At 58.9% G+C, this 20,768-nt stretch overlaps 3 protein-coding genes across 9 annotated transcripts in view; 1 reads left to right on the forward strand and 2 right to left on the reverse strand.

Annotated features, from left to right (window-relative positions):
• Positions 1 to 14,937, reverse strand: KCNC3 (potassium voltage-gated channel subfamily C member 3; the record flags this gene model as incomplete). Of its 7 annotated transcripts, XR_014237577.1 has the most annotated exons (6): positions 1,757 to 1,772; positions 2,888 to 2,947; positions 5,564 to 5,690; positions 5,927 to 6,118; positions 7,308 to 8,415; positions 12,549 to 13,445. XR_014237577.1 is itself a non-coding variant. In XM_082367605.1 (5 exons), the coding sequence occupies 4 exons, from the start codon at positions 13,443 to 13,445 to the stop codon at positions 2,931 to 2,933; spliced, it is 2,214 nt and encodes a 737-aa protein (XP_082223731.1). In that variant the 3' UTR covers positions 1,690 to 1,772; positions 2,888 to 2,930. The 7 variants fall into 7 exon arrangements, 6 of the variants coding, with proteins under 6 accessions (XP_082223727.1, XP_082223731.1, XP_082223729.1 ...); XM_082367605.1 differs by lacking the exon at positions 5,564 to 5,690 and having other exon boundaries at positions 1,690 to 1,772; XM_082367603.1 differs by lacking the exon at positions 2,888 to 2,947 and having other exon boundaries at positions 1,737 to 1,772.
• Positions 14,492 to 18,008, forward strand: LOC309616539 (uncharacterized protein; the record flags this gene model as incomplete). Its single annotated transcript, XM_082367196.1, has 5 exons — positions 14,492 to 14,506; positions 14,979 to 15,924; positions 16,298 to 16,362; positions 17,740 to 17,813; positions 17,888 to 18,008. 4 exons carry the CDS (start codon positions 14,492 to 14,494, stop codon positions 17,752 to 17,754), a joined length of 1,041 nt encoding a protein of 346 aa, XP_082223322.1. The 3' UTR covers positions 17,755 to 17,813; positions 17,888 to 18,008.
• The window catches only part of NAPSA (napsin A aspartic peptidase), a gene marked incomplete at its 3' end in the record, with an annotated part of 15,578 nt that continues 12,727 nt past the window's right edge, over positions 17,918 to 20,768 (reverse strand). Inside the window, 5 exon segments of the mRNA XM_082367652.1 lie at positions 17,918 to 18,106; positions 18,306 to 18,404; positions 18,950 to 19,094; positions 19,302 to 19,424; positions 20,485 to 20,684. Coding sequence (XP_082223778.1) covers positions 17,918 to 18,106; positions 18,306 to 18,404; positions 18,950 to 19,094; positions 19,302 to 19,424; positions 20,485 to 20,684 — 756 coding nt within the window.

Here is a 20,768-nt window from a genome sequence, read left to right on the forward strand (position 1 = left end):
TTTTGCACCCGCGAACATGGGGGGTTGAAAAACGCCGGGGAAGGGCGAGCTGGGATCCCAGCCCAGGTGGATATGTGGTTTCCCAAGCTTCTGATATTCCAGCGTCCCTCCACTAGGGAACAGCCTCTACATTTTAAATGTAAACACCTCTAACCTAAATAAACGGTGTCCTGGCCAAGCAGCAATATCTGGACTTAACCGGCTTATGTGCGAAATGCCAGGAAAAACAAAACTTTAAAAATAAGTGTTTGTCCTTGTACTGCCTAAAACCTTAGCACATCGCCAGGGGTACAAATATGACCCTCTGGGAAACATTGGCGTCTATGAAGAAGGTGCCTTTGGGGCACCATTTAAAGAAAGGGGCTCTTGAAGGGGCAGGGTTAGGCATGAGAAGGGGGCTGCCCCGGGAAGGTCGGGTTCCCTGGAATTGCAGACAGGTTGAGCCTATCTTGAAAATTCTAGCGTCAGGGGAACCTGAGCAGGATGTCTGATGTCAGATTTAGGGGTGTCCAGGAAATGTCCAGAGTGTGGGAAGGATTTGGAGCATCCCAAAGGCTGAAAGTGAGCTGAAAGGCTGGATCAAGTCTTGGAGGTTTGAGGTGCTGGGATGCAGCTCAGGGAATGAGTGGGTGGTGGGGCTTGGGCCGGGGTGGGTGGGGGGGCGGTGCGGACTGCATCTGTGTGCAGAGGTGAAGTCCCAGGAGCGTGTGGGGATTTGGAGGATGCGGGATGCCAGACTCAGTCTCAGGAATTCTGGGGACAGGCCTCATGTGATGGGAATCTGGAGGGGGTGTTGGGGTAGTTTGTGTGCTACGGCCAGAACATCCCAGGAATACCGGGATGGGAGGTCTGAGTCCATGCAGCAATAGAGGCGAGCCAGATCCCTGGGCGTGGGGTGGGGGGTGGGGGAGGAGGATGAAAGAGTGAAATTCACCAGAGGAATGCTCCTGAAGGCTGAGGGAGCAGCTGTCCTCAGCCCCCCCCTCCCCCCGGGCCTCCGCTTCTACCGTCTGAGCTCAGCTCCGGTTTTTGGCTTGGGTGACTGTTCCTCCTTCCCTCACATTGCTGCTAATTTTTTTTTTTTTTTTTGGTGATGGGTTGCCCTCCTGGGGTGAAGGGTAGGAGGCTAGGAGACCCTCCGGTAGCTTAAAGGCCAGCCCGACCCCCATGGAGGTCCCCACCCGCTTCCCAGAATGCCCCTTCCCTCGCACGCGGCATGCAGCCCCTGGCGGCTTATTGCTGAGGTGGAGTTGGAGAGGGCAGGGATCCAGTTTGGGGGAGGCATGCAGAGTAGAGGGGAGGCGCCCCAAAATGTAATTGGTATAATTTGGACGTATTTACACGAGTCGATTGCGGGGGGTGGGGGGGTTCCTATGGCTCATGGAGACCTGAGAAGGCTTTTTTTCAGGAGGGGCGAAGAGTTGGGGGAATGGCCTTTGGCTCCTCCCCACCTCCATCCTGGGGGCCCAGGTGGAGGTGAGGGGCCCGGGGGTGTCTGCTGGCATCGTCTCGGTTGCATATTATTAATGACTGTTTGATTTTTTTTTTTTAACCCTTTCCCCCACCCCCCACCCCCAGCTCCTTTGACCTTCTTCCCTGTCACCCCCGAGTCCCCCCACGGGGGGGAGGGGAGCGCTAGAGGATGGAGGGCAGGGTTGGGGGAGCGCGGCGGGCGGCCCTGGGAGAGCCAGGGGGAGTGGCAAGGGGGGCGAGGCGCAGGGACACCCCGCTCAGGCCCGCGATGCTGCTCAGGCTGCGGGATTTCTCGTAACCTGGTGGGGGGGGGGGGGGGCGAAGGGCAGAAACACGGGGAGGAAGCAAGGAGATAGGGGTGCAGGGGGAGGGTCCAACAGACAGAGGGACCCCAAGACAGAGAGAAGCAGGAGGGAAACAGAAGGGATATGAGATGGAGAAAGAGAGAAGACAGAGACAGGAAGAGGCAAGAGACAGGAAGAGATGGAGAGGGCGAGTCAGAGAGAGAAGGCAGGCGACAGAGACGGTGAGGGAGACAGGATAAGAGACAGACAGACACCAAGACACAGAGTGACAGATGGCAAGAGACGGAGAGATGGACAGAGGCGGACCAAGGAGACGGAGAGAGAGAGAAGTGAACAAATTGGACAGTCAATCGGCATCGAGGAGAAAGGTTCAGACATGGGGAGGGGGAGAGACTCAGGGTTAGGAGGCAGGTGGCAGCCACCGAGCCTCCCCCACCCGACCCCCACCGCGGCCCCCCTCAACTCCCCTCCCCCCTGTTGGCCCCCTCATCTGAGGCAAAAGGTGGGGGGCAGCGAGGCAGATGGTGGGCAGCACGGGCGTGGGGAGGGAGCGTGGGTGGAATGCCAGTGGGGGAGCAGCCGGTGGAGAGGCCTTGGGAGGGAATGCGTGGGGCCGCAGGGGGTAGGGGGCTAACCTAGATGTAGAGGAACGAGGACAGGCGGGTGGGGACGAGGACAGGCGGGTGGGGACGCTGTGAGGGGCTCAATGGGGTGCAAGCTGGCAGCGCCCCCTCCCCGGGCGGGGCGGGGCTGGTGCGGGAGGACACGTCCAAGAGCAGTCTGATGAGGGCAAGACTCAGCTGAAGGCTGTAATGGGGTATCTTTAAAGGGTCAAGAAGCCTTTAAACGAGAACCTTCTGATGGGAAGGTCCTGACAATGTCTTGATAGTCAAAGGGATCTAAGGCTTAGGGGCACATGTGGGGTTTCTTGAAAACTTAGGAATGTCTGAAGAGTTCTGCCAGTGTCTGGGCTCTTCTAGGGCTTTGCTAGGCAGTACCAAGGGGTCTGTCTTGACGAGGGCATCCTAACTGTTGGAGAGAGGGCCTGGGGGAGGTTGGAAGCCCAGTATCTTGGGGACACCCCCTCCCAGCCATTCCCAATTGCTAACCTGGGGGGAAGGGGCAGAGGGGGACCGAGGGTCTCGCGAGGTCTCAGGCGGTGACAAGAGCTGGGGACAGAAATACACAGAGTCACGGGGGGGGGGGAGGGTGGCCAGGGGGAACCCCCCAACACAGCCTCACTGTTGGGGGGACGGAGAAAAGCCGAGATCTCTTCCTCCTCTCTGGTGTTTTCCGGGGGAGGGGAGCAGTGAAATGGGGGCGGCCAGAGACATCAAATATGGAAGGAGCTTCCGAGGTGGCTGAGGGGGAAGGGGAGGATGAAGGAAGAGAGGAGGGGGAGGGCTGGGGAGGACGGGGGAGCGCAGGCAGGTCAGGTGCGGGAATCAGGTGGTTGGTGAGGGGAGACGGAGAACGGAGGGGTCATGGGGCGGGTGAGGGTCAGGTCCGGAGGAAGGATCTTGGTTGAGGGGGAATAGTGGAGGGTGGGTCCTGGAGGGGAAGGTTAGAGAGGAAGGGAGACGCGTGGAAGGGGGAGGGATCCAGGACCTTGGGGGAGGGAGTTCAGTCAGCCCCATCAGCTCCAGCCATAATTTGAGTTCAATGAATGGATTTTGGCATCCGAGGCAAGAGAAGCAGAGAACTCCCCCCAACTGACCCCCCCAGTCCTCCCTCACCCACATTCCCGAATCCTCCCCCCTCCCCCTGCCCCTCAATTCCATAGGGGCCCATCCAGACCTGGGGGTGGGGAACAAAGGGAGGTGGGTAACAGGACTGGGTGCAAGCAGGGGGAGGGGTGAGATGGGAGCAGGGAGGCAGGGGGTTGGTAATGAGATGAAAGTGGAGGATGATGGAGGTGGGGGGCGGGTTGCAATAAGGAGAAGTCCGGGGATGGAACAAGAAGAGCCAGACAGCCCCCTCTGGACTAGGAGCCCAGAAGCCTGGGTTCTTGTCCCCCATCTGCTCTGTGGCTGGGGGTTGGCCATGGACCTCTCTGAACTTCTGTAAAACAAGGGCGTTTAGATGCGGCTGTCCTTGGAGGCTCCCTAAGTCCTGCTGTGGCATCTCCTTAGGCTGCAGGTAGGGATTCTTTAGGATGTATCTCTGTATTGCGTAGGGAGATTCCACAGGCATGTGTTGAATGAATAAGCGATGGATCAAATGCTTTCAGGTGGCCTCCCATCATTTTTAAGATCAAATCCAGCCTCTCACCATGGCCAAAAATACCTTCCCCCCCAGACTCCTCCCCTCTCCCCTAGGCCACTCAGCTCCAGCCACACTTCCCTCCTCCCTGTTCCTTTAACAGACCAAGCTCATCCCACCTCAGCACCTCAGGCAGCACCTCAGGGCCTTTTCACTTGCTGTTTCTTCTGCCTGGCTGGAGCTTTTTCAGCTTTCAAGTTTCAAGTCACCTTCTCAGAAAGACCCTCACAGACCCCTTATCTGACCTGGCCAGAGTAATTATCCTTTTGTTTTCTGCTTCCTCCAGTCATGGAGTGGCAGACATTCGCTATAAAGGGCCAGATGGTCAATATTTTCGGGGCTCTGTGGGCCATACCATCTCGGTCGAAACTATTCCAGTCTGCGGTTGTAGACAGTGGCTGTGTTCCAATAAATCTTTATTTACAAAACAGCTGGTGGACACATTTGGCCCGTGGCTGTAGTATGTTGACCCAGGCTCTAGAGTAGCAACTCTGTGATGGCAGATTCTTGCTTTGTGCCCTGCTAAATCTCCAGTGCCTGGAATTCTACCCTCAATCATCAGTTGCTGCATGCATGAATGAATGAATGAATGAATGAAGTTAGGGGTTAGCTGGGGTTGTTGTGAGGATTACAGAATATATGTTAGATTCCTGGCACGTGGAAAGTGCTTCGTTATGTTTGCTGAATAATTCATCTACTGTCTCCTCACTCTATCTCCCTCACCTCCCCAACTGGCCAGACCTGACCCTGCCCTCTTGACCCCTGGCCCCCCGACTCTCTCTGTCTCTTTCCTTCTTCTCCACCCGCACAGCCCTGACCCCGGCTCAGGCTTTGTCCTCTCCCCCTGGACCCTCATCCCAGCCTCCTCCCCAGCCTCCTGACCTGCAGTCTCCCCACTCCGGTGCATCCTCACAAAGTCCCAGAGCAGACCCGCCCCTCCCCAGATCCTGGGACGAGAATCCGCAGCCCAGCCCTGCTTTTTGGCCTCAGTTCTAGGTCTGTGTCTGCCTCTGCCCCAAACTGAGAGCTCGTGGAGGGCAGGGGTGCGGTTGGATTGCTCACTGCTGAATCCCCTGGACCTAGCACTGCGCCAGGAGCCTGTGTGTGCTTTGTAAGTGCTGGCCAATCCACAAGTGACTGGATGAGTGGCTGAGTCTTTCTCACCCCAACCTGCACCCAGAAGAATGTCCTGGGTGTGTACCCCATTTTCTTGATTAAATAAACAAAAGCAAAACCAAGGGGGAGGCAGGGAGAGAGATGTGGATGGGGCTGAGAATGGGGGTCAGTCGTAAGGGCGGGGAGGGAGGTCAGGCACATGGTGGGGAGGGTGGGGCTTAGTTCTAGGGGTTAGTGAGGGGCACCACAGGTCCTGGGCAGGTGGGTGCGGGGCCAGAGTCAGGGCTGGGGGTTAATCGGATGGAGCTGTTCGGAGTTAGGGGACAGGAGTCTCGGTCAATGGGGGCTGCATGTTCTCAGATGGGTTAGTCGGGAGGGAGGGGGTTCAGAGGGTGGGGGCTACTTACCCTGGGGGGAGGGGGTTCGTCCACTAGGGGGATATCCAGGCTGCAGCGTTGGCGTTGAGGTCGGGCAAGAAGCTTGGGGGGCCTGGCTTACGCCAGTCTTGGGGGGGCAGTGGGGGAGCACCAGTGGCTGGGGGTGGGGGAAGAGGCCAGAGGGTCGGGGGGGGGGACATGGAGATGGAATAAAGACAGGTGAAGGGTCAGTGGTGAGGAAATTTGGGGGAGGGCGTCTAAGAGGGAGGGAATTTGGGGCCAAGAGATGGGGGAAGGGAAGTCCAGCACCTCCTCCCTCATCTCCCTCTCTCCCCTCCCCTGGGGGAGGGGAGGAGAGGGAGGGTCCCAGGGGGCCAGTGGAGGGCACCTCACCTTTCCGGATGGAGCCATCAGGGGAAGGGGCATAGTCAGTGAGAAGGAAGCAGGCTCGGTCCCGGCTGTAGCGGCCCCGGCTCCCGGGGGTGATGGGGCTCTTGTCTTCTGGTGACATGGCGGGCTGGTCAATAGCCGGGCAGTCCTCGTGGGCAAGCGCAGCTGCTGCAGGGTCCCCGTTGGGGCGGGGATCTGTGTCCCGAGGGTCAGACAGAGACACAAAGGAGAGAGTGAGGTGTGGGAACTCACGGAGAGGGCAAGGTCAGCAAGGAGAGGTGATGGAGGTGCAGGTTGTTAGGGGGTGTGGCTGGTGGGTTGGGGGAGCGGGTCATGGGTGGGGAGGGTGTTGAGTGTCGGGAAGGACAACAGGGTAGGGAAGGGCATTGAAGGCTAGGAAGTGGGGGTCAGGCGGGGTGTTGGGTGCTGAGAAGGGCAGGACTGAGGTAGGGTGTCGGGTGTTTGGAGGGACAGGGACGGGGGAAGTAGTTGAGAAGTGAACTGGGTGCTGGGAAGGAGGCTGAGGCAGAGTGGAGGGTGGGACGGTTGGTTGAAGTGGACCGAATAGGGCACAGCTGGGGTAGGGTGCATGGTTTGGGATAGGTCTGGAGGGATGGCTGGGAGGGATGCAGGGGGCTGGGAGGTGGTAGTTTAGGGAGGGGTGTTGGACGCTGGCAAGGGCACAGTGGGAGGCGTTGGGAAGGTGACAGATGAGGGAGGGGGGAGGTGGGGGTCCCCCAGGCTCTGACTTTAGCTATTTTTAATTGGTGTGAAACTGGGTCAGCGGCTGAGGGAGCAAGATGGGGGCCGGGCGGCCCAGCTCCCTTTCTTGACCTACTTAAGGCATGGGGGTGGGGCCCCCCAGCCTCTCCCTTCCCCGGGACTGATGCCCCAGTCACTGCCTCTGAGACACAGACTCCCCTGGGGGGGAGAGATGAGCACAGGCTCAGTCAACTTTCCTCTCCCCTCACCTCCTTCATCAGACACTGCAACAGTCCCCTGGCCTCTGTCTCTCTGGCCCTTGATTCCCATGTGAGACTCTCTCCCTGTGCACTGAACCGCCCCCCATCTCTCTTTCTCTGAGTCCCTCTCACCATATGGCTGATCACTCTGCCCCCCGCCCCCCTGGTTCCACTGAATACCTTGGCTGTAAGTCTGTCTCTCCCCAAAACTCTCTTTCACATGAAATCTCTGTTTCTCCATCGCTGTCTACTTCCGTGCCTCTTCTCTGGCCTCGGCAATTGCTATTCACTTTCCTCTCTTCTGTCTCCGTTGCTGACCACCCCATCTCTCTGGAGTCTCAGCAACTACCTCCTGCCCCCCTCACAACCTCCCCACCTCTGCCTGCGCCCCCCCACCTCCACCCCTCGCGCCCCCTCCTCACCTGCCCGGTTGATCTCAATCACTTCCTCCTGAGCCAACGGGCAAGGCTCCCCAGGGGCAGGCAGAGGCGGCAGCCCCACGATCCCGAGCCCACCCGCTCCCCCCCTGAGCAGCCCGGGGTGCGTGTGGGGCCCTGGTGGGTAGGCCCCTGCCACAGTCACCCCCATGGAGGGCGGGGTGATGGGTGGTGGAGGGCTGATGCTGCCGCTGCTGTGGTGAGGATGGGGCGGGGGCGGGGGCGGTGGGTCGGGCTTGCAATAGTTGGGCGAGCCGGGCTGCGGGGGCCGGGGGATATGTTTATTCTTCTTCTTGGGCAGCTTCTGTTTGGCCATGGCCAGCGAATAGTACATGCCAAAGTTGTTGACAATGACGGGCACGGGCATGGCGATGGTGAGCACCCCAGCCAGGGCACACAGCGCCCCCACCAGCATCCCTGACCACGTCTTGGGGTACATGTCTCCGTAGCCCAGGGTTGTCATGGTGACCACGGCCCACCAGAAGCCGATGGGGATGTTCTTGAAGTAGGTGTGGTTGGAGCCCAGGATGTCATCGGGGTCAGCGCCAATGCGCTCAGCATAGTAGATCATAGTGGCGAAGATGAGCACACCGAGCGCCAGGAAGATGATAAGCAGCAGGAACTCATTGGTGCTGGCGCGGAGAGTGTGGCCCAGCACGCGCAGCCCCACGAAGTGCCGCGTGAGCTTGAAGATGCGCAGGATCCGGACAAAGCGGACCACCCGCAGGAAGCCCAGCACATCTTTGGCGGCCTTGGAACTGAGGCCCGAGAGCCCCACCTCCAGATAGAAGGGCAGGATGGCCACACAGTCGATGATGTTGAGGCTGCTCTTGAGAAATTCCACCTTGTCTGGGCAGAAGGTGATGCGCATGAGAAACTCAAAGGTGAACCAGACGACGCACACACCCTCCACGTAGGTCAGGAAGGGCTCTGTCTCCACCTCCACATTGGTGATGTTCTCCGGCGGAGCCCCAGGGATCGGGGAGGCCTGCGTCACTGTCTTGTTGCTGATGTGGATGAAACCCTCGTGGGTCTCCAGGCAGAAGGTGGTGATGGAGATGAGGATGAAGAAGAGGGAGGCGAAGGCCACATACTGCGGGGCAGGACAGGAGAGAGAGGGCAAAAGGTGACCCAGGCATCTGGTCAATTAGCCATCTCCCTGAGACCCTCCCAGTGGCCCCTTTCCCAGACACAAACTCCAGGGAAACCCAGGTGTCCCAACCCCAATGCCTCCATCACTTCTTGCATCCTTTTCTCTCTAAATCTTGCAAAAGGATCAGAGGCAGCTCTCCCCCAGCTCGGGAGAAGAGCTGGCCCCAGCAGCAGCAGCAGATGGGCCACTTCTTTCCTGGAAACAGTGATTTCTGGCTCCTTGCTCTGTCTCCTAGACCATCCCCCCCACTCCTGTTCCCTGTGTCATATCTCAGGGGGTCCCTGGCAGGATCCAAGCATTCTGCTGGGGGATGTGGGTAGGGAGGCTAAGATCATACATCCTGTGTCTCAGAGGCTTTGGGGCTTAGCTTGGAGCTGAGGGAAGGCAAAGGGGAGAAGGTGGGTCAGAGGCAGAACCAGGAGGTGGTTAAGAGTAAGAAAGCCTGGGTTTGAATCCAGCTTTTTCCCTGCCTAATTGGGCAAGGAGATTAAGCTTTCTGAACCTCAAATTTTTTACAGGATTGTTGTAAGGATTACATTAGATAAGTACACAAAGGGCCTGACTCCAAAACCAGTGCTTGGTCTAGTGTTTGGAACTTAGTAAGGCTTGAGCTGTTATTAGGGTGTTGGGGCATCAGTTAAAGGGAGCCAAGGTTGAGGCCTCAGATAGGTGCCGGTGTTTAAGGACCTTGATGCTAATGACTGGGTCTCAGAAAAGGGAGAAGGCTGGGTGAGGCCCTCACCCAGAGAGAACAGCGCAGAGTTGGACCCACAGAGGGGAGGAGGGGTGTTAGGTCCCTGAAGGAAGAAGGAAGTGAAGGGTCAAGACTGCAAAAAGGGAAGATGATAGGGGTGGGGTTTAAGGCTCTGGAAAGGAAGGGAATGTCAGGGGCTTGAACATAGGGGAAGGGGAGAGGGCAGGGCTAGGTCCAAGGAGAGGTGAAGGGGCTTGTCAGAGGTTCAGAGATATGGGGGCGGGGGTGCCTGGTTCATTTCAAGATGGGGAAGGACCAGTGTCCTGAGCCCAATGGTGTGGCTTCTGATGAAGGCCTTGAGAAGAGACAGGGTCAAGATCTTGGAGAAGGCCCCTAGAAATTGTAGTTGGCTTCATCAGATATGTAGAAGGGAGGTCGAAGGAGTGGGGTTAGTCCTTAGAGAAAGAAGGGGATGGGCTTTGAGGCAGAGGAGCCTTTAATCAGATGGGTAGAGGAGAGAGGGCCTGGGGTGCAAAGAGAGGAGAGCCAGAGTTGGCTCCCGGGCCAGCACTGTCCCTCTCTGCACTCTCTTTCCTCCACGGGATGGGGGGCAAGGTCCGGGCTTGGGAGACCTTGACTTTAATCTGAAGTGCAGAGCCGAGAGGCGGGCCAGAGTCCGCCTCAGAGATGACCCTAGATCTTGGGGTGGGCTAGGGGCTCAACTCTGGCCCTCTGCCCCGCCCCCCTCTTCGTTTCTCCGCAGTGGTTTAAGAGGCCAGAGGCCTCCGCAGAGCGCATGCCTGGTGCTCCCCCGCCCCCCTCCGAGCCGGGCGCAGGGCGCAGGTTGCGGCACCGCAGTGGGGGCGGGCCGGACGGACCAGGGGGCGGGGCGCGCGGGGGGCAGCACCACGGACAGCTCCCCCACCGCAGTGCGCAGCCGCAAGGCCTGAGAGCTGTCTTAACCCATTCCAGGCCGTGGCCGAGCAGGCAGTGCGCAGCCGCAGTGCCGCTTCACAGCGGGAGGCCACAGGCCAGGAGCTTGATTAACTCCTTCCCTCCCGGGACACAGAAAGAAAGGTGGGCACCCGTCGCAGTGCGGAGCTTAGAAGCTGGACAGCGTCAGGACCCCCTTGTCCAGAGATGCTTCAAAAGCAGAAGGGGTAGGAGGGCATGGAGTCCCTGTAAGAAGGAAAGGGGAGATTATGGGGAGAGGAGTGAGGGGGAGGTAGAGCCGGACCCTCCACTTTGCATTGGCCTCAACTCTCAACTCTCAAACTCTCATTTGGCGGCTAGAAGATGCTTGGCACTACGTGGACACTCAAAACACATCTGTAAAGTAAATGAATGTCCCCCGTAGCTGTCCCAGACCCCTAGTTTCACCTCCGAACCCTTCAATGGGGTCACAAGAGGGAAGGGCTCCCCAGGCCATGGGGGAGGGTGCCGCTCAGAGGCCTGAGGGGGCATATAGGGCCACGTCCTTTCTGCACCTCCTCTCCCCCACCTCCCCCCACCCAACCCCAAATCTTGCCAACTCAGCGCTTCCCGGGGACCAAACTTTATGCGGTGCCTCCGGCCCCCCTCCCCCTCGCTCCCTCCCCCGGTGCAAATGCGGCACTGCGGGTCCTCCGCGTCCTTCCCGGCCCAGGACGCGGCACGGTGGGGGGAGGGTGCCGGACCGCCTCCTCCGGGTGTTTGGGTCCCCAGGAGGCTAGAAAGGGGCCTGGAGTCTCTCCTCTTTCCCTCCTCTCTCTAATTCCCCACCCCCCATCTTGAACTGTCCTCTCCTCCAACACAGGGAGGAAGTTAAGAGGAGGAAGAGGTTCAAATGAGGACCAGGGGGAAGGGTAGCTACTTAGCCTGGGAAGTTACAGATGTTTGAGGAAAGTTTTTTGGGGGGGGGAGACGAAGAGAGCTTTGGGGGAAATATGGAATTTTGAGAGAGATAAGACTGGAGAGAGGAGAAGGCTGGAGTGTGGGCTCTTTGGTTCACTTAGCGGGAGGCGGAGGGGGGTCTGAGAGGCCCAGTCCTGTGCTTTGGAATGGGTAGTGGGGGGGGGGGGCGTTAGGAAAGGGGAAGTGAGCAGGGCTTGGGGAGGGGGGTCAGGTGGAAAGATACCAAGGTAGGTCAGAAAGACCTGGGAGCTATTTTGAGGAGGAAGCTTTGGGGCTGATAACTTGAGGAGGGTCCCAAGGATTGAGATTAGGTAAAGTTCTGGAGCAGGAAGGAAAGTCATTTACCCACTAGGAAAGAGGCTGGGAAGCTGAGGGTGGGGAGAGGGTGTCCCAGAGATAGAGAGTGGGCTATGCAGTTTAAACGATGAAGGAAGAAGCTGGGAGAATCTGTGGATGAGAGAGAAGCTATTCTGGAGGGCATATGGGAAGTTCTGGAGAGGAAGGGCATATCATGGGGGCTCAGGACTCTTCTGGAGACATTGAGGAGGAGTGTGAAAGCCTTGGGGGAAGTCTGGAGCTGTATAGGGAAATCCTCGGGAGGGGAGTTGGTGTGGAGGATGCAGGAAGGGATGTGAACACAGAGGGGGCAGCAGGGTCCCAGAAGAGAAGATGCCCCAAGACTCTGTTGCAGTGAGGGGGAAGTATCCTAGCCAGAGCAAGTGGTTTGGAGGTTCAGAGGAGTCCAGGGGACTCTGAGATTGGGGTGGGAATTATTCTGAGACTTTAAGGGCAGAATAAGCAGGGGGGGTTCAAAGATAACCAGGAGACTCAAACTTGGAGAGAGGGAGGGGATGTGGAGACGGTCAGAAGGAGAATCAGAGGTGTTGGGAGAGCCTGCAGGACTGAAGGCTGGAAGCTAGAGAGCAGGCTTCAGAGGGTCTGCAGGGGGTGGAAACAGTGTTCACAGGGCCTGGGACACTTTGAGGGTTAGGAAGAGATGTCTTCTGAGGACCTAAGGAGGTCCAAGAAACTGAGGGCTGGACAAGGGTCTTCTGAGGGTCTGAGGGGTGGCCAAGAGAGGTGAGAAGAGGTTAAAAGGGGCTAGGAAGACTCAGGGTTGAGGAAATGTCTTCTGAGGGTCTCAGGAGGGGTCCAGGAAAGGCAGATGTGGGGTTGTGCAGGGGGTGTGTTTAAGAGATTCACGGTCGGAAAGGAAGTTTCTAAGGGCCTACGGTGGCCTAGATAAGCAGGGTGGGGTTTAGAGAGGTCTGGAGTATTCTGAAGGTTGCAGAGAGATCTTCTGAGGATCTGGGGATGGCCGGGAGAGGGGGGTGTGTTCAGAGTACGGGAGACTAAGAGGCTGGGAGGCCGAGAGACCAGGAAGGGCTGGGAAGGGCTAGGGATTAAGGGCGAGGATGGGGCGTTTCTGAGGGTCTGGGAGCTCCAGGAGAGGGGAGGGGGATGGGGGCTCCGAGAGCACGCTCACCCTGGCGGCCCGCGACGAGTAGGGGTCCTCGAAGAGCGCCCACACGCGGGGCTGCCAGCGGCGCCACCACGTGCCGCCCGCGCCGCCCGCGCCCCCTGGCGGGCCCCCGGCGCCGCCGCCAGCGTCCTGGAAGCAGAGGCGCTTGAGCTCGCCGCCCGCGCCGTCCAGGCCGCCGCCGCCCGCGCCCGCCTCGTCGTCCAGGCCCGCGTCATGGGCGCCCGCGGCGTTGGCAGCGTTGGCGGCCCCCGAGGGGTCGGGTGCCTCGAAGGAGTCGAGCGCTTCCTCGGCGTCCCGGTGCTGCCGGTAGGTCATCCAGCAGCAGGCCTCCACGTCGGTCTCGTCGATGCCCCAAAAGCCGAGCTCCTCCTCGAAAAGCGGCCCGCACACGTCGGCCGGGCAGTGCAGCTTGCCAGTGCGGTAGTAGTTGAGCACGTAGGCGAAGACACCCGGATGCCGGTCAAAGAAGAACTCGTCGGCGCCCGGGTCGTAGTCGAAGCGCGCCGCCGCCTCGGGCTCCGTCAAGCCGGCCAGCCGCGTCCCCGGCAGGGTGCGCAGCGTCGAGCGGTACGTCTCATGGCGCACGCCGCCCACGTTGATCACGATCTTGCCACTGTCGCCACCGCCGCCGCCGTGCCGCCCCATGGCCGCCGCCGGCAGCCCGGGGCATGGCTCGGCGCGCCGGCCCCCGGGCCCGCGGGGTGCCGGGGGGCCCGCCGGGGACGCGGCGGGGCCGGGCTGCGCAGGCTGCTGCTGCTGCTGCAGCAGCGGCGGTGGCGGTGGCGGTGGCGGCGGGGGCAGCGGCAGCGGGGACTCGGACGGCTGCGGCGGCGACACCGGCTGCTGTTTGCTGGACCCCTGGCGCCCGCGGAAGGATGAGACGCAGACTGAGCTCAGCATTGGCTGGGGGGCGGAGAGGGAGGGGCGGGGTCTCAGGGGGCGGGGCCGCAGGGGAGAGAGATGTGATTGGGTGAGAGGAGGTGATGGAGGGAGGGGGCGGGGCCGCAGGGAGGGAGAAACCGAATTGATTGGCCTGGGAAGAGGTGGGGGCGGGGCTAAAGCTGCGAGGAGGGCCCGGACTCCAACTCCGCCTAGCTGGTCGGGGCGGGGCCGCAGATGGAACACACCGATTGGGTCTTTCTGAGATAAGGGGCGGGGCCGAGCGAGGTGTTAAGGCGGGATGGGAGGCTAAAGTTGCCTGGTTTGGCAGCACTGGGAGAACAGAGGAGGCGGGGCTAAATATAAGACAGAGATCTGATTGAACTAAAAACAGGAGCGGGTCGGACAGAGGAAGGGGACAAGTCCGAGCTATTTAAAGGGGTCTGACTGTCCGTGACTGGCGGAGTCAGGGGCAGGGCCACAATCGGGGCGGCCGTCTGGATTGCATAGAGACGGACCTAAAGAGCCGGCAAGCAATACCCGGTGAAGTGGGGCAGATGGAGACTGCCGGGTTGAGCTCCTAACATTGATTGGACGGGGCAGAGAGGATCTTAAGAGGCAGCGCCACAGAAATTAGAAACAGTCCTAATTGGGCTGGGAGAGTGAGGGGGCGGGACTGAATGAGGGGCGGGAACTGGAAATGGAGAGTGGCACTAGACTGGACTGAAAGGGGACACGGCAAGGGGAACAGGGACTGAGACCCAGTGAGAAGGGGCGGAAAGGGGCGAGGCCTGGAAACCTGAGAGCTTCTGGCTAGGACTAAGGGAGAAGGCGAGGTAAAGAAGGGGCAGGGTCGGAGCTGCAAACTCGGCCCGATTAGCCGGCGCTGGGCCGGGAGAATGTCAGGAAGGATGCGGAGAGACTGCGGGAGGTGGGTGGGATCCACGAATGGTAAAAACCGTCTTGAATGGGCTGTGGAAAGGCAAGACTAAGGGAGGAGCGGGGCTTTAAGGGATTTGAAAGCAACCAGGCTAGGTGGGGGCGGGGCAGGGCTAAGAGTGTAGAGAATGGCTAAGGAAAAGGTGAGACCTGCAGAGTACAAAGCTACCGGGATGGACGGAGCGGTGGGACCTAGAACGGGAAGTCTTGGGGGCCAGAGAACCTGGGAGACAGTTCTAAGGGTCAGCAGGGCCTTAGAAGGGGGAACGAGGTGAGGGAAAGTGGACGAGGTCTAGATAACGGCGGACTGCAGCCAGCAGAACCAAGGGATGGATGAGAACTGGTAAGGAGAGAGCCTTAAGAGGCGGAGGGGAGAAACCAAAAGGCCGGGAAACAGTCTCGGCTGAGGCAATAGGCGGGGCCAATAGGAAATTGGGCGGGATTAGGTTTCAGAGAGTCCTGGTGGGAGGACAGAAAGTTGGGGCGGGGCCAATGGTGGATGTGGCCAGAACTAGGCGGACCGCCCCGGAGCCGGTCAGGCCCCGCCCCCTGGGCTGGACTGGCCCCCCCCCCCCCGGTGGTAGAGCGCAGGCGCGGGGGCTGGGGCGGGGCTAGCGGCTGCGGCTGGGGCTGCGGCGGCAGGAGGCTGTGCCTGTGGGAAGGAAGTGGGCGGGTCAGGGGCTGCGGGCGTCCCAGGTCTGCACTGTTCCCGGCCCGCTGCCTCCCTCTGCAGGTACGGCGGCTGGTTGGTATCGCCTACCTCTCCACCCCCCCCTCCCGCTTCTGTGCCTCTTAGTGTTTCTTTTTCTCCCCTTTTCTGAATATTTGTCCCCCCGTCTCTGCCCTCACTCCTTTGAGGCTCTGGCCCCTCCTTACTCTCTGCGTTCCCTCTGGTTCTCTGTCCCATTGTTCTCTGAATCTGTCCCCCTCCTTCTGAGTCTTGCCCCTGTTCTCTCTAAGCCTCAGTCTCCTCTCCCCCGACTGTGTCTCGATCTCCCCACCCCCAGTCTCTTTATCTTGACCTCTGTACCTTTTTCTCGGATTTGCCTCTCTCTGGGTCTCCGTTCTCTCCAGTCTCTGCCCCTCCTCTTTGTGTCTCTGTCCTCCACTCACCCCCCCCCCCACACCCCAGGGTCGGCTCCCTCCTCTCTCTGGTCTCTGCCCATCCATCTGGGTCTCTGTCCCCCTAGCTCTTCTTCTTTGACTACCTCCTTCCCCGTGTCTTTTTCCCCTCCTCCGTCTCTTTTCCCCCTCTGTCACTGCCTTTTCTCTTTCTGTCCTTTTTCTTTCTTTCCCTTCCCTGGGCCTCTATCCCCCACCCCCACCCCGTGCCTCCTTCACCCCTCTCTGAATCCCTGTCCCCCTTTTTCTGGGTCTCTGTCCCCACTTCTTTGGGGCTCTGTCCTGCTGTCCTTCAGTCTCGGTCCCTCCCTCTGGATTTCTGTCCCTTTCTCTCAGGCTCCCACCGCATCACCGTCTCTAATCCTCAACCTGGCCAGGACTCGAGGCTGCGTCACTGCAGAGAGTTGCAGAAGTGGGGCCCGTCCTGCGGACCAGGGAGGTAGTTTACCTCAACTCCCCCCACCCCTAGACCTGGGTTCCCCCACTTCCCCCTGATCCACTGTTCTCAGGCAGTCCTCAAGCCCCCATGGGACCCAGGAGGGTAGAGAAAAGACATCGGGGCTTCCTACTCTTCTCTGCCCCGGATTCTGGTGTATCCCCAGGCAGAAGCAGTGAATCCTGAGGTGAGGGAATGGGCTTGGGTTGAGTGAGGCTTCTAGGCAGGTGGGGCGTGGGGGTGGATGCTGGGGCCGGGGTTGGGTAGGCACTAGGAGCTGGGAGTAAGGGCTAGGGTAAGGACCTAAGTCAGCCATCCTCCCTTATACCCTCCCCCCACCCCACCCAACTCTACTTTTCTCTTCTGCCTTTGATAGCAGCCAGGCACGGGATCAAGTTACCAAACCAGCGTTTTTGCGGAGGTCAGAAGATGTGGGAGAAGGTGCGGGCTGGGGCAGAGGGAAGGGGGGAAGGCAGGGATGGGGAGGGGGAAGGCAGGGATGGGGGAGGGGGAAGGAGCGAGGAGGCTGGAATAGGGGAGAATAGGGAATGAGACTCGGGATTAGAGACCGTGGGATTGGGGGAAGAGGCTCGGTCAAGGATGATCTGGACTCCATCAAGCCCTGGGAAATTTGGATGCCGTCACTCCCACATGGCCCTCTCCAGGCCCCACCAGGGTATGCGGGGATTTGTGAGCCTGAATTCTCCACCCATAGGGGAGGCTTCTGGAGGCATAATGAGGGCTTGGGTTATGGGACACCCAGCTCAGCAAACAGACCAGAGGGACGTGGACTCGATTTTTGGCGACGGACACCAGGGGAGGGGAGGTCAATGTCTGTTCACGTCTTCAGACCCTTTCCCCTTCCCTCCTCCTTCCCAGTCTATCCCTTCTCAGGCCTTCAAGGCACAAAATTCCTGAAAGCCCCAGACTCTCACCTCAGTCATCCTTGGCGCCCCCTCCTAACTCTCCCTCCCGCATTCCCCAAAGCCCTGGAATTGGGGAAGGGTCTTCCCCTTCCTGACTTCCAAGACCCCTTCCTTGTTCCTCTGCCCCCATTCCTATCAGTTCTAAATCCAGGAAAGACGATCTTCCAGGCACTAAAGCTGAAAATGTGGGGACTCTCTGCCTACGATCCTTGGTCTCCCGAGACCCTCCAATTACCTCTCCGCTGTAACCTTTAAGTCCTCCTCTCCCGAGTCCCCCGCCTCCAAAACTGGGATTTGGGCTGTCTTACCGCCCCCGGACCCTGTGCCTTCTCCCCCTCCCCCGTACTCACCCCAAGTCGAGGCGGGGCGGGGATGGGGGAATCCGGGACTGGCGATGGGGGGAGGGGTGACCCAACCCCGCAGCTCTGGGCAGCGAGAGGCTGCGGAGGGGGGTAGTGACATCATCGCCGGAGGAGGGGCAGCTCAGCTCCCCCCAACCCGGGGGCTTCAAGCCCCGCCTTTGTGGCGTACCCAGGGGTCCCGGAATCCCAAGGGTAGAGAAGAAGAACAGATTAAGTGTGCGGGAATGGTATCCCCTCCCCTTAGAACAAGGGTTGGAAAACCCTTTACGATTTCAGCCACCCCCCACTGCCACCTGTCGCTGCCGTCGCGACCTGTCGCCTCCCACGCGTGTTGTGGCTGCGCCCGCCCCCGTCAGGACGTTAACACCGCCTAGACTACAACGTCCGTGATGCTCCGCGGCGTCGAGTACCTTTGGGGAGAGGCAGTGTAGGCGAGGGGCTTCATGGGCTTCGTAGTATAGGACCCTCGCACCAGTGTGCACCTTGGAGAGGAGTGATACCTTTCTCCTTCCTTTCTTTCTCAACTCCAGAGAGCCGGACACTAACTTTTTTCTGAAAAAAATCACGCGCTTAAAAAAAAAAAAAAAAAAAAGGAAGAGACCCAGGTAAGTTTAATAGAAATAGTGGATTTTTACTGAGTATCGGGGGGTGCGCATGCGCGTAACCAGGGCCTCAACCGGAGAACTGCGGCTGCGCAAGCCCACCCCTTCACTGTCCGCCACGAGCTCGAGCGCGCGCAAGCCCCACTCGCGCCCCGCTTTTCCTGTCGCCGCGGTCGAAGACGGCCACGTAGCTGCGCAAGAAGACATCGCCGAGGATCCAGAGGGGCCCTGCGGGCGGAGGCATGTCCAGAGCCTGGAAGCCTGACAAGCAGAGACGGACGCCACCCCGAGCAATCTACAAGGCGACAAGACGGATCACAGGTGTCGTGTCACGCCCACCGGTGTTCCTTCTTCCTAGGAGCCAGAGCTTCGCCCCGCCCACTACCGTGGGCACTAGAAATGTTTATGTGGTCCCTGCTTGGCCCTAGTGATGTCTCACTCCCAGCCCCACCCTCTCAACGCGTCACTCTGACGTCATTGTGACTGCCACCTACCTGGATGACGTAGTCCTGGGCCGTGAGGTTAAACCAGACCCCGCCAAGGAGGAAGGAGACTGGGGGGAGCGTTGGGATTTTCGAGCACTGGATGAGGTACTGAGGGCAAAGAGGAGCAAGTAGAGACGAGGGATTCCTTTTCTGCTCAAATTCTTTCCGTGGCTCCCCAGTGCAACAGGGAAATGTCCATTTTGGGCAGCTAGGTATTCAGGACCTTGTGTGGTCAGGCTCTGCTGTCTTCTGTAGCCTTATTGGCTTTTCCCTCACTCCTATATAGTTGTTGCCACTTCCCCTAGGCTCCCATTTGATCAAAACCTCTTTTCCTCTAATTGAAAATCAAAAACTGGTGGCCCACGGGCCATACTGGGCCTATAGGTGTATGTAATTAGTCTTATACTAATTATAAGTTTACTCACTCTCATCCGGTCCTGTTCCCGGAGTCACTTAGAGTAGACACTTGGGAGGTGTCCTTGCTTCCTCTCACTAACCCCCGGCCTGTCACTCACAAGGTCCAGTGCTTTCAGCCCGTGCATACCTCTTAGCCATGCGATTCCCACCCGCAGGCTGGAGCATCCTGCCCAATGTCCACGATTAAATCCCTACTAGCCTCCCCAGCCCACACCCACCAGACACCAGGTCCTTACCTCCCCCATTAGCAGGGGGACTCCCCCAGTGGCTGCCTGCAGGGCCCGGATCTCCTCAGTGGGTCCCGTGATGAGAGACGTGCCTGTGTCCAGAATGGCAGCACAGCCCCGGGCACAAAGAGTCAGCCCTGTGCCAACCTCCACACTGTGAGGCAGAAGGAGGCAGTCATTAGAGCCAGCATCCTAGGAGGCCAGGCCCCCAGCCCCCTCCTCCTGCAGAGCCAGGAGTCCTGGCCCACAATCCCTCCTCCATCAGACCTAGGAGTCTGGGTCCTTGGCTCCCTTCACCCCAGGACACTGGATTTTAGGCTCTACCCCACTCCTCCCAGACCTAGGAGGCCAGGTTCCTCACCGCTCCATGTGGATCTGCCAGTAGGCAGGGATCGTGACTGGCACAAAGGTGAGGGGTGGGATGTAGTGGGCTGGGTCCGAGCCACCCAGGACCAGCTCTCCGCCATCAGCTGCCTCAGGGTCCCTGCAGAGGCAGACAGCTGTATGTGTCATGGGCATTTCTCCTGCCAGCCCCAGGAGTGGCCAAGGGAGGGACTTCTGCCAATGGGGTGGTGTCTGGGTTCTAGGTGGGATAGTGGGATGCAGGCAGGGCCTTGATGTTGGGACTGGAAGCAAGGCAAGAAGTGAAGAGAAATGGGGCTTTTCTTGGTGGAGGTTAGGATTTTAGGGTCTTGGGAGCTTCCTGAAGTGGGCATAGGACTTCTTGATTTGACTGTAGAAGGTAGAACTTTTGCGGGGAGTGGAGCATTGAGGTTTCTGAATTGGCTCTGGAAGGTGTGATTGTGAGGAGTCAGTCTCCCCGAGCGGATGATGAGACTTTCTGAATTGCATGTCTAGAACTTCCGGGGAATTAGACTTCCTCAGTTGGCTGAGAGTGATAGGAAGGGGGGGTGGGGGCGGGCACTTCCTGGAAGTGTGGAAGGTCAAGATCTACTAAGAGGTGGGTGGGGGGATTCCCTGGCTGTTCAGTGGTTAGGACTCCGCCCTTCCACTGCAGGGGGCACAAGTTGCAGCAAAAAAAAAAGGAAAAAGAGGTGGACGGGACTTCCTGGGTTGGACGTCCGGATAACTGAAGGGACATAGAACTTCCTGCCTGGATACTACCTGGATGACAGCTTAGGCTTTCTGAGCATAAGTTTAAAGCTTCCTAGAAGGTAGGTGTAACTTCTTAGATTAAAATGGGCAATTCCTGACTTCTGACGTGTGTTCTCAAATGGAATTGGGATTTCTTTATCGTGAAGATGGGGTTCTTAAATTCAGTATTTGATTGGGTAGGGCATGGAATTTCCTGGTCTGAGATTGAAACATGGAACGTTTTAAATGATGGTGTTTCTTTAGTAGGTCTTAAGGTGTTGCTTAGTGAGTGGAACTTATGAATAGGGTTCATGTGTTTCTTATATTGGGGCGGTGACTTCCTGAATGGAGAGTGGGACTTCCTTTATTGGGCAAGGGACTTCCTGAAGGAGGGCAGAACTTCCTTCTTGGGGCTAGGACTCAGAGGAAGGTAGACCCTCCGCCATTACCTGTTGAGGTAGAAGGAGAAGACAGGCTCATCCAGAAGCCCCTGGTCCACCAGTCTATCCAGCGGGGGCCGAACTCCTCCCACAGCCAGAACGGGAAAGCCGAGGCCCAATACCCCATCGAAGTGGGCAAATGTGAAGACCAGGCTGGGCTCCCACAGAGCCTCCCCAAAAATCACCGATGCACCTGTGATTCCCCCAATCTGGGGTAGATTCAAATGGAGTAAGTTACTTCCGGGAGGACATTACCTACATGTCTCTGAAGTCTCCCAAACCAAGGCATGAAT

Source organism: Balaenoptera borealis (assembly GCF_965194805.1).
Source record: "Balaenoptera borealis genome assembly, chromosome: 19".
Taxonomy (NCBI): Eukaryota; Metazoa; Chordata; class Mammalia; order Artiodactyla; family Balaenopteridae; genus Balaenoptera; species Balaenoptera borealis.